The sequence below is a fragment of the Microchirus variegatus genome, assembly GCF_963457635.1.
Source record: "Microchirus variegatus genome assembly, chromosome: 1".
Taxonomy (NCBI): Eukaryota; Metazoa; Chordata; class Actinopteri; order Pleuronectiformes; family Soleidae; genus Microchirus; species Microchirus variegatus.
This window is the reverse complement of record NC_139802.1, coordinates 38,603,296-38,615,982: the sequence shown is the minus strand read 5'-3', so window position 1 is coordinate 38,615,982 and position 12,687 is coordinate 38,603,296. Positions and strand designations below refer to the sequence as shown.

Genomic DNA, 12,687 nt, shown 5'->3' with positions numbered 1-12,687 from the left:
TCGTCCACCTAGTTTTGATGGACGGCACCATCATGGTTGAATGGCATCCAAATTTTTCAGATTACTGTAAGCTTCTCCGTGTTTTACCACGTTATATTGTACGACCGAGGGAGTGCCAAAATAAATAAATCTAAATTTAGAAAATGGCAACAATTACGCAACAGGTACTGTCTGTTGGTTTATTTTTAGAAACTATCATAAAATGCTGGGTAATTACCCTTTGAACGTTTATCTTTATATTTTTACTACCCGCCATTAAGTCACTCTCTGCCCTGGCATGCTGCCTTTCAGAACCTACCTCTTTTTCAAAGAAAACAGACATCCTCATCAGGTGCAGCCAACACATTAAGTTGGACTGACTCACTCAATCCTGCAGCTCGCTATCTTGGTTCTTCCTCTCTCTTTTGGGGAAAAGTGGTCAGTTGTGGCCTCATGTACGAACGTTCAGGTTTGTCCGTTTGTGATCGACCCCTCCATCTGACCTCGTATTTTCATTGTGTAGTTTCAGTCGTATAATGACAATACAGTTCCTTTCCTTCCTGGTGACATCACATCCATAAACTTTACTGAATAGCATTGACAGAATCAACACTAAAGAAAAACAATGAACTCAACTTACCCGCAGATGTGTTGAATCAACACTCTTTCGTTAAGTATTAAATAAGTCAAGTTGAATATGGTAATAACTATACATCGAAAACATACGCAAACACACAAACTAGTGACTTGTAAAGCAGTTGTTTTCAGTGTAACTGAATCAATAGATTCAGTTAATTAAAATATTTGTTCAGTAGGTTTAGGGCTAGGACCGGAGCACAGACTCTCTGGACTGAAATACAGTGGCAGGGTATGTGATGCAGCTCGCCGGTTCGCGATTAGCAGTGCTGTCACTAAATAAACCACCATCCTCCTATGTTAAATATTGATATTTTAGACATTTCCCTGGTAATTGTTGGTGGTGAACCCACGTTTTTAAGGACTGTTAAGTCTTTTTACCTGATCTACAGTTCGGCATTGTTCGGCTTGATTCTTGTCGGACGTCTCTTCCTGTGACAGCACTCTGACCAATCAGTGTCCGGCAGCCCGGTGACATCACGCATAATATCAGCTCATACTCAGCGATACTATGCGACTTAACAATCCTAAAAACGTGGAAATGTCGCAAATATCAATGTTTGGTGTATTTAGTGACACAAACCTTGCCACTGTATTTCAGTTCAGTGACTATGTCAGATGGGGTCTTTCATGATGACAATGAATCTGACGCTGTAGCTATTTTTAGATCCTGCTCTACACGGTATCAAGTTGTTGCCATCAAGTTGCTTAATATACACTATATGCTTGACACAAACGTGTTGCTGCTATAATGTACGATGCATTTGGGCCACTGTTTTCAATCAACTACAATGATTGTCACCTATAATTAAAGCCACAGGTCATTAGGTGTGTCAGTGTTTAAAGAAGACAACCGCTGGAGTCTTAATTCTTTATCTACACCATCTGACGTCAGATATTATGTGACGCAGATCAGTTTCCGTCATATAATGTCCAACGGCAGATAGCGACAGATAACGGCAGACTTTGCCATAATAAAACATGAAAATCTTTCCACTTCACCAGTAGAACATGGCAATGTTTTCTCTTTAATAAAGTGTTTTGCCCTCTGATTAGTAAACGTGAACTTTGTATCTTTGGCAGAGAATTTGACGTAATTCAGGTGACTCAAGTCAGTAAATGTGTACTCGGAAGAAACACGTGGTGACATGTTACTTGACTTTTTAAAAACTCGGGAATAAAAAGTGTTAATGCCAAGTGAATGGTGTCAATAAAACTGTAAAAAAAAAATAATAATTTGAACTGATAAGACGATGATAAAGGAATGCTCACATTTGCTACCAAATCAGCAGAATAGCTGAAATTTCTGCCTTAATTGGCCAGCACGGACTTCACATTTTCTGTGAAAGGTCGTCCTGTGGGAGTGGAGGCTGCTGGCTTGTTATTCATTTTGATTGCATCTTCAAGGTCCAGACTGCAGTCTTTCAGATCTCAATTTAATAAATGGACTGTGCCAGATTCTCCAGCCCTCATTATGCCGTTAAAATGAGGCAAAAGTCATACAAAAACTCCAAAGTGGGAACTTTTTTTCCACATAATTGCAAACGTCTTACAAATTATCAGAGACATCCAGGCATGTTCTCTCTCATTTAGCACATGCTATTGATCACAGGTTTAATGGCCATACTTATTAAACACTCCTTACAAACTTCGATGAAGCTGCGAACTCCTTCCTCATTATACACTCTGGGTTGTTTTTCTTGAATTGTGTGTCAGGTGCATAAAGTAGGATCCAGGAATGTAGGCGCTGCTTGGTTTTGAAAGGCGTAGTTCTTTCTGTCACTGCGTTTGTTTCATCTCGTCTTAAAATGCATAATGTCATCTGTGTATCTGGTTGATTAAACATAATGTTATTATGTCACATGGTTTCATATCTGTTGTACGTGTGCTTTCTTGCCAAAAGAGTTATTTGATTAACACTGAAAGAGCGCTGGCACCAGCAGCTGCACGACCCTTATGTGGAGGATAAAGCGGTAGATGATGGATGAAAGAGTGCTGTTCTGTTTATTTTAGTATATTTGATTGTATTAATTGTGTATGTTGGCTAATAGATAATTTGGACAGGGAGTCAAGCTCAAAGAGTTGAAGGAGTCAAACTCTCGGAGTTGGACGAGTCAAGCTCTCGGAGTTGGACGAGTCAAACTCTCGGGGTTGGAAGAGTCGAACTCTCGGGGTTGGACGAGTCGAACTCTCGGGGTTGGACGAGTCGAACTCTCGGGGTTGGACGGGTCGAACTCTGGGGGTTGGACGGGTCAAACTCTCTGAGTTGGACGGGTCGAACTCTCTGGGTTGGACGGGTCGAGCTCTCGGGGTTGGACGCGTCGAACTCTCGGGGTTGGACGAGTCGAACTCTCGGGGTTGGACGGGTCGAACTCTGGGGGTTGGACGGGTCAAACTCTCTGAGTTGGACGGGTCGAACTCTCTGGGTTGGACGGGTCGAGCTCTCGGGGTTGGACGCGTCGAACTCTCGGGGTTGGACGGGTCGAACTGTCTGGGTTGGACGCGTCGAACTCTCGGGGTTGGACGAGTTGAACTCGGGGTTGGACGCGTCGAACTCTCGGAGTTGGACGGGTCGAACTCTCTGGGTTGGACGGGTCGAACTCTCGGGGTTGGACGCGTCGAACTCTCGGGGTTGGACGAGTCTAACTCTCGGGGTTGGACGCGTCGAACTCTCGGGGTTGGACGAGTCTAACTCTCGGGGTTGGACGCGTCGAACTCTCGGAGTTGGACGGGTCGAACTCTCGGTGTTGGACGGGTCGAACTCTCGGTGTTGGACGGGTCGGACTCTCTGGGTTGGACGGGTCGAACTCTCTGGGTCGGACGGTTCGAACTCTCTGATTCGGAAGAGTCGAATCTCGGAGTCGGAAGAGTCATTTGAGTTATAAGTTAACCTCTTTGAGTTAGACGACTTAAACTATTGACAGACATAAAAACGACAAAGCTAATGTAGCTCTAAGACTTTTGCACAGGACTTTATATGTTTCATAATTCTTTATAGAATGTTCACTGTTCAGTCTGTAAAATACCAAGCCTCAAAGACAATTTAAATACATTTCATCACTGGAATTTCAACACCTTCGGAATCTGTAATATGCATTTATGATTCAGAACGTCTGCTGTTCCAACTTTCTCACACTTTTCTGCACTTTTTTTTTTTTTTTTTATCTCTTCCAGATGAGATTGAAACTGCGTCGTGCACCACCACGACAGACACCAAGTGCCAGTGCAAACAGGGAACCTTCTGTGTCCCTGATCAGGCCTGTGAAGTCTGCAAACGTTGTGCCAAGTAAGCGTGATTTGACTTCTCCGGATATAAGCGTTTACTTTATAATGTTGTTTCTGTTTGTCGCTGTGCGGCGTAAACGACTTATCGGGGGATCTACGCCAATTTTACACATCAAAGTGCATTTGCAGGTCTTCGGAAGTTGCATGTGAGGGGGGGGGGGAGATGAATAAAGCCTTTTTGTGGCTGCAGAGGAAGTGGCTGGATGTCTCTGATGAATCCATGAATGCTGGTTGCGCCTGAAAGTTCAAGTTAGGGGGGAAACAGTGTGTGAGAAAGAAGGGAGCGTCTTAGACTTTCGGTAAAATATCGTTGTATCCCACTGTACTGTCAGTTTTGTAATTTATGTATTTATTCTGTCCACCAAATCACAGGTGTAAAACAGGAGAGGAGGAGTTGAGGAAGTGCACCCCGTTTTCCAACACTGTGTGTCGGAAGCGTGATCCGTCCCCGACAGAAAACTCCCAAGCTCTCCCTACACCGACCCCTTCCTCCTCAGGAGACATAGGTAACATCTCCACATCATCTCTGCATCATACATGGCCTACAGTTTATAATTTGAGATTGGTGCATCATCACTTACACTTCTGTGGTGTTGTTTTTTTTTCTAGTAATTCCAATATGTATTCCCCTGGTCATCATTCTCATCGTTGTCATCGTCCTGGCTGTGTGGTGGTTCGTGATCAAGCAGCAGTCATGTGACATAGCATGTAAGTAGTCGTCATGCTCTGTACTGTTAAAATGCCCTCGGTAAGAGTGCTCAGCGTGTTCATCATCTATTCTATTTTCAAACAGGTTCAAAGAGCCATTGTGATCCCAGTGAAATCGTAAAGATTCCCATTGTAAGTCATTGCTTTGTAATAAATAAATAAACGTTGGACTCTATGTATAGTTCTTCCGAGTCAGCTGTGACAGTCATCCAAGATAATCTGATGCATTCGTCCTTTATCACTCAGGACGAGAGTGGAGCCACAGCAGAAGAGATGCAGAACAATCAGAACGCTGGCCTGGAGGGCGAGGAGTCTCGGCCAGAGTCTCGACCCCTCCTGCAGGAGACCCAGGTCGGCATAACCAAGTCGCCGCCGATCGAGGATGAGGACCGCGGACTGGGCGACAGTCTGCCCAACACGACGAGCTCGTCTCAAACCAGCCTCTCGGCTCTGCCCACTGCAGCTTCCTCTGGTAGCACGCCACACCAGAGTCCCACTGCCTTCAGACTGCTACCTGCAGACATGGTGAGCATCAGGAACAACAATTTTGCCAAACTCCGTTTCCCAGAATCCTTCTCCTCTCTACCCTGTCTCCTCAAACTAACCCATGGTGCATACCCTTCAACTTGTGGTAATTAATGCAGTTATTCCATTTATAGTCCTAGTTTTATGGTGTGTTTCCACCACCTCGCCTCGGCACTATATCACAAATGTGATTGAAGTCCAGGGTATTCGTGTTCAAGTGAACGCCGGTACACACATCCGAAACACTGACAAAACTACCCAGATGTAGCAGCGCTAGCTAGTTAGCTAGAGGCTACTTGCCGAGTGCTTCGAGAGAATTTGCCCGTCATGTAGCTCGACATGCTGGGCATACTCTCTCAAAGCACTCGGCAAATAGCCGCTAGCTAGCTAGTTAGCTAATTAGCTAGTTAGCTAGCTGCTTTCATAAATCGTCAGTTATTTTCTGACATTAGTGTTCAAAGCTCAAGGGTCCTTTGGAAATATATCAAACCAACATATTACAAAACATTTTGACATTGTAAAATGCTTATTTGCAAAAATATATTAGCAAGAAATTTGCAAAGCATCATGGGTAATTTCAAATTCCATTTCGTTTTAAGCCCTCATCAGAGCTCACTACATTTTGAGAGGTTGATTATAAGGGAAAAGTCGCACTCCCCCTTGCTCCCCCCTAGACGAGAACGCGCAAAATGTAGGGTTAGGGGAGGTATTGGGACGGGGCCTAAGTGTGACGTCCCCAGACTGACTGCCACTGATTGGCCCGAGTGCCGTCACAAGAATTAAGCCAAACAACTTCAAACTGTAGATCAGTTAAAAAAGACTTAACACTCCTAAAAAAGTAAACGGAGGAGCATTTAGCTACAGCATCACAAACCCTACCACTGTATTTCAGTCCAGTGACTGTGTCTGAGTCTGTGCTCCGGTCATGGAGGAAGTATTGAACAATTAGTTTTGATTTACTGATTCTAATGATTCAGTTACACTGAAATCAACTGCTTTACAAGTCACTAGTCACTTGTTTGTGTGTCCCGCGTAAAACGAAGTCACAGCAGTTTCGAGGCGAGGTAAGCCAAAGTATATTGGTTGCATTAACTCGAAAGTAATTGCTAATCAATAACTCAGTCATTAGATTAATCAAATAAAATAGTTGTTTGATTCGTCACAAAAGAACGAAACGTGCAATATACGAACCAGAGAAATAAAGAAAGTTCAACAAGCATTTTGAATTATAAAGGCACAGAAACCAATACTGTAATCACCCCCCCCCCCCCCCAAACAAACCCTCAAGACGGGAAAACAAAAGACGCCGCAACTCTTCAAAAATATATCCTCAGCCGTATTTCTCACACATTGCATTCTCCTTTCTCCAAAGAGAATTGTACATTTTCGTAGCCAAACGTGCAATTAAAAACAATTGAAAGCCTGAATTGTTTTGTTATTGAGATGGAAAAAAAATAGATGTGAGATATTCTCTGTGCCACAGTCCCTCACATTTGTTCTTTCTCTCATGTCACAGGATGATCCCCTGCGACATCGACTACTGCCACTACAAGGTAAGATTCCCCGCCGAGGGAGAATGAGAGAGAGAGAGAACCGTTTCTCACTCATTTCATGAAGCTATTCTTCATTTGCCCTAAAAGGCAGCTCGCTGTACACAGAAAACCCACACAGTTTATTGCAGTTCAAGTCAGTCCACTGGGAAGTCAAATAAACAGTATCTCCTCAAGATCTCACATTTGCTGCTTGATAGATTAATAATCTCATGACGGTCAGGCCATAGCCTTCAGGGGTTTGTTGTGTCTTTCCTTCCTTTCTTTCTTTTCCTTTTTTTTGTGCGCGCTGTTGTTATTTTCTCATGCTAAATTTAAAAAAGACATGGTTTAACAGATTTGTTTGATCCTTGCGATTTCGTTTTGAATGCATCCCCTGAAGGGAAATGTGCTCAAATGTACGTATTGTTTCCAAACTGGTATAGAAACAATGTACACACTGTTGCAACATTTGCAGAGGGGTTTTTTTTGGGGGGGAAGAATTTGACTTGGTTGTAAGAGTGCTGACAATCCGCTATAGGTCAAATTGATAAAATTATGAGATAATCTCTCATTCAGATTTCCTTATGCTCTTTATTTTTTCAATCCTATAGTTTTTTTTATGTCTATCTTTTTATGTATCTAGTGCTGGGCACGTTAACGGCAGTTAACGGTGTCGACGATGCGTTTCCATGACGACTGACTGGAAAAAGACTGTTAAAATGAGTCTCTAAAGTAAAGCTAAACTTTAAAAACAAAGGTACACATACGTAGTACACAGGTACGCCGGTTATTTGTAGCGCTGCTCTTTTCGTTTAATAAACGGACCGCTCCGGTTCGACTGCAGGCACGCTAGCGGCGCTAAACGAGCTAATGCTGCTAACAACGCTAACTGGTAAACGCGCGTCTTTTTCCAGTCAGTCGTCATGCGGTAACCTAGTGCCCAGCACTATTTCATTCACATTTTGATCTATTTAATTGTTCCATATAATACTTTATTTTTCATTTAGTGACTACATGCATCACAATCAACAAATTAAAGCTACACATATCACTGTCAATAATAGAAACAAATCAAATAAGAGCATTGCATATGACCTCATATTGCACTTTTGTTGACACTGACATGTATTCTTGTACGTTGCATGGTCTTCTGTGGATACAGCACAATTATTGTGCTAATTTTGGACTAAACCAGACCCTTGTTTCTCACAAACAGGGTCAGAGAAATCCCTGAGGAAGAGCTTCGACTTGTTCGACGAGTACCTGGACGTGCGGATCCACAACAAGTTCTTCCGAATGATCGGAGTCAGCGACAACCACATCCGGATCGCGGAAAACGGACCCCCTGCTGACAAAGTGTATGAACTGCTGAAGAACTGGATGCAGAGGCAGGGACTGAAAGCAGACATCAACGACCTGCTGGACGCTCTGCTGAGCATGGACCAGCGGCGATCTGCCGAGAGCATCGCCTCCATGGCGCTGCAGAAAGGCTTCTACAAGCACGCGGACGCGCCCTGAAAGATTGCGAGTGAAGAAAACTAGATTAACACTCGACAAAACTAAAAACAAAGCACATAAGACGCTGTCGGTGGACGCTGTGTCTCACAAACAGGCTTTACCTCTTTGTGGCTGTGATGCGCCACCCATTCAAAAGCCAGTAGTTTTTTTTTTTTTTGATTGTTTTTAAAAAAAAAAAAAAAGAAGAAGAAAAACACAAAAAAGGGTAAGGTCAACTCACGCCGATCAGTGCAACGAGGATGTTGACTCTCTGCCGATACACCGAGGTGTAATAATGAACGAGAAGGAAAAAAGGTTTGTGGTCAAAATTCACCAGCACAGATGCCGCAATCTCTAAAAAAAAACAAAAAAAAAACATGAAGGCGTCGACGTCCAGACTGAATGCTGAAGACGTCTCTGGGTGTGTGTGTGTGTGTGTGCGTGTCTCTCGCCTGGTTCCTCGACCCAGAACACAGGACGCTGCCTGGAGACGAGGATATACACTGGTTTGTAGGAGTGGCATTAGCTGTGTCACCAATACTGTGCCTCTTTGATGCACTGACCTCTGGCACATGTAGGATGTAAAATTACAATAATGCTATGTGCGTTTGTGTGTGTGTGTGTGTGTGTTTGTTTTGGTCCTTACTGACAGAAGAATATCGCCATCAGTTATCACGCAGCCTTACTAATCGTCAACTTTACCTCCTCAATGCTGTTCGATAATCAACATTTTCTTGGGTATAGTTGTCGTTTTTTTTTTTTCATGATTTCATCCGTAGAATGTAGCGATTCAGACACACGTCATGTAGTTCCGTCTTCTGCAGTGTATACGGAATATCACACGGGCTTGTTTTCTCTTCTGTTGGAACAGATGTCGATAGTTCAGTAAAAAAAAAAAGTCAGAAAACGACAAAGGTCATTTCGTTTTTTTTATTTATTGATATATTTATTGTAATGAATAATAATTACTATTTATACCTCTTTTTTTTTTGCCAAAAGTGACCCTGGAAACCAAACACACTGACTGTTTTAGCCTCAGGGCAAAAAAGAAAAAATGACTGACATCGTAAAAACAAACAAAAACACTTTTCTGCGTGCGGTTGGAACTCGTCGCGTTATGCTCTCATTTCTTCACTAATGAGCAGCTCGCATTCGTCACAGTGTGGAAGTCAAAAATAAGGACCGAGTCCAGCTTGTTTTTAGTGGAACTGACAGTAACCGTGTGCCAGCGGCGGCGACTCGAGGCACAGGTACCGATTTGTTTTTTTTTTTGTCTTAGTTCGACTCAGAGAAGATGAAGGAAACCTTTTCTGGATTCAAAAATAGAAGCTCCGATACATTTCCCCCCTCCCTCCCTAATTCTCTCCTCTAGTGTACATAGAGAGCAGTCGTGCATGTATGAATGTACTGTGTATATGCAGAGCTACGTTAACAAAACAAACACTGATGTATGAAGTAATTGAAAATTATGTGCAAGCTGAAGTACATGAATTTGCCCATTAAATGTTCCTGCAGCCTCTCTCTTGTGTATAAAAAAAAAAAAAGTATATAGAGTTATATTATGTTGCTGCAGAGTGATGCTACAGTGCTGGCACTGCCATCTATTGACGGACGATTGAAACTACAGCCTGCATCATTTTCAAGGGACACAATACAGTACATTGCTTCCACTAATTACTCTTTTTTTTTTTTAAGCATTTCTCCACTCATTTTAAAAGAGAAATCTACTCGGCTTTTCCTGAAGTAGCATAGCAGTGAATAGGCTTCAGTGCATGTTCAAGTGAATGTTTTCTTTAATGTACATTTTCCGTGTTTTTAGCGCTCACGTAATTTCATTGCAAGTCCAAAAACTGTTCAGTCGACTCCCCTGCTCTCCTCTCTCTGCTCAGCCCTAAAACACAAGTTTAAGTCATTTCCTCCTCCTTAGTTATTGTTTGCTTGTCTCAGATTTCAGATTTAAATTATGCAAATACAACAAAGCTGTTTATATGTCAATTTCAAATAAATGTTTTGTACAGATGATTTTGTTTGGGAATGGTTTGTTTTGCACCAGAGAATCACAAGAATCTATAATATAATACATGTAATATTATTATGAATATAATCAGCGAGGTCCTAGACATAAATCATAATCCCGGTTTTGAGCTCATAATTTTGGTTTTAGCTTAGCTTAATCATTCAAATGTGATTAAAGTGAGAAAAAAATGTACAAATTTTAACAGCTTAATTTAATTTAAGGTTTCACACAGAGCAACAACAACAACAACAACAAAACATACTGTGTCGTTCAGTTCATTTAAATCCGGGCAGGTGCAGCACCTAATCTACAGAAGCTAAATGGAACTCAGCCGTCACACCTGTGTTTTATCCACTTTTACCTGTCAAAATGGCTGCCGTGCAACAGACCAAACATCTGAGGTAAGAATTTCATTGTCGCTGTTGCTGAACACTTTGTATCAGAAGGTTTAACACAAAAAAATTGGAATTATTTGCTGGAGACTTGCAGGATACTCCTGCGTAAAGTGCCCTACGTCGGTTATGGAGACCCCTCTACGTCGCCAGAGAGTCTCTCAGTCGTCTACGGCTGCGTTAAATATTTGTGACCGTCACTCATAGATGCCGTCACTCCGTCAAGGGACGACGGAGACGGCAAGGGCTGCTATCGGTCCTCAAGACGGGCCGCGCTACACTGGCCACAGAGCGCACCGAGGCGGAGCTGATCACCGCCGACAACCTCGCTGCCAAACTATAAATACGTCATCTCTTAATACACACGCCACATATTTAGACTCTAAATTACTAATTTCTCGCCTCAAATTATCTTAAAACTGAGTTCCGGGACACAGAAATATTAATTCCCGGTGAGAAACGGCCACTGTTTCAATGCTATTTAGCTGCAACAACAACAACAACAGTCTTTCTCTCTCGGACGCCATCGCTCGCTGTAGCAAGCAAGAAGCACGACAAGCTTGCGTAGCGACCCCTACTGATCGGGCGGGAAGTTGCAGTGCGTATTCAGCACCACTACGGAGAAGGCTTGAGGGTTTCTCCGTGGTTACGCAGTCGGAGAAGTATACTGTAGCCTTACGTTTTGGTTATGGTTCGCTATTATTTTTGTATATTAGACTGGAAATGTTTAAATACTTGAAAAGACTCGGGTGTTGAGGAGAACTGGGCTGGACAGACGTGAGGGATTGTACGTCCCCTGGTGGAAATACGGCATTTTGCTCTATGTATTTCCCTGAGCATCACCCTTTAGAAACACCCTCAGTCTCCTGCAGCATTGTAAATAATTAAAGCAACTCTATGCAACTTTTGTTAACCTTAAATTTGGTGGAGGAACGATGGAGGGACTTGTAATAAAGACAGTGGAGCCTCTGTCTTTTCCACTCTGCACCTGAATCAGCTCTAGCACAATTAAAAGTTTGGTCGTCTCTTTTTTTTTTTTTTTTTTGGTCCTTTTCTCTACGTAGCTCCCCCTACAGTTTGGGAGCACATGTTTTTACAGCACCACCGTTCCATTGTCTACCGCTTTATCTTAAAACGCTGTAAAAACAAACGGCTTAAACTCCTGCTCCCTTTCTTCTCCTCTCCTGGCCATGTGTGCGTTTGTTTCCAACACCAGCCGGCCGAGCCGCGCTCTTGCCACTCGGCATCCGCTTTGCATGCTCCAGTGTTTACTCAATTCTCGCCATTCAATAAAAGCACGTCCACTCGTGTGTGTGTGTGTGTGTGTGGCCCCTCGCTCAATCCGACATGCCGTTTCCTCTTCCTCGTTTGCTCCGACAATGGATTTTCTCTGCTTCGTTTTGATGAAGGTCTAAAATAGCTCTATTGTTATTGCCTCGATCTCGTAGCTGGTACCTGGGCTGCCGTGAAGCATTTTCGTCTCCGGGTCGACAGCCCTGATCTTGCAAGGCTTGTTTTTCTGCTAACAGACTGTAGGGGGCAGACTTTTAACCAAAGATCTTTAATTAGGGTAAAAAAAAAATACTGCATAGATCTGCTTGAAGTTTGGCAAAAAAGTGTGTCAAAAGACATAGACGTCATCAAAAATCCACTGTCTTTGTGGTTTGTTTGCTACGGCTATTTAATGAAATTAAAATATTTAGTCCGTATCTAATCGTCTGAAGAGCCTGGACCTATTTTTCAAAGAAAGACGATGGACGTAACTGATGAGATTTTCTTTCTTTGTAACGGCGGAAACGCTCCTTCCTTGACTTTTCTCGCTCATCGTATTTTGAACTTTTTTCATTACTCCATCGAAGTAATAGAAATGATCATATTCCCGGGTGTCGTCGTCGTCAGGGTTTCTGACAGATGATGTCACTTCTTGCTCCGGCTCTCCTCTTCCTTCTTCAGGTGCATGCGCGGATTCCCCCACGGTCTTTGATCGCTCCATGCAGTGTTTCCAGCCGGCTTCAGTGCGATGGATTAAACCGCCGCAGAGTGGCACGGTGTCACCTGTCGACTGTGGGGGGAAACTTTCATCATTTCACCTAACAGCACATTATACATTTGATTT

The 12,687-nt window shown here is 43.0% G+C and overlaps 1 protein-coding gene across 1 annotated transcript in view; it reads left to right on the top strand.

Annotated features, from left to right (window-relative positions):
* The window catches only part of tnfrsfa (tumor necrosis factor receptor superfamily, member a), a 33,006-nt gene extending 22,989 nt beyond the window's left edge, over positions 1–10,017 (top strand). The window contains exons 4-10 of the mRNA XM_083892965.1: positions 3,790–3,901; positions 4,273–4,406; positions 4,510–4,608; positions 4,694–4,740; positions 4,855–5,133; positions 6,650–6,686; positions 7,882–10,017. Coding sequence (XP_083749091.1) covers positions 3,790–3,901; positions 4,273–4,406; positions 4,510–4,608; positions 4,694–4,740; positions 4,855–5,133; positions 6,650–6,686; positions 7,882–8,183 — 1,010 coding nt within the window. The 3' untranslated portion in view covers positions 8,184–10,017. The remainder of the gene's footprint in view (positions 1–3,789; positions 3,902–4,272; positions 4,407–4,509; positions 4,609–4,693; positions 4,741–4,854; positions 5,134–6,649; positions 6,687–7,881) is intronic.
* The last annotated feature ends 2,670 nt before the right edge of the window (positions 10,018–12,687 follow it).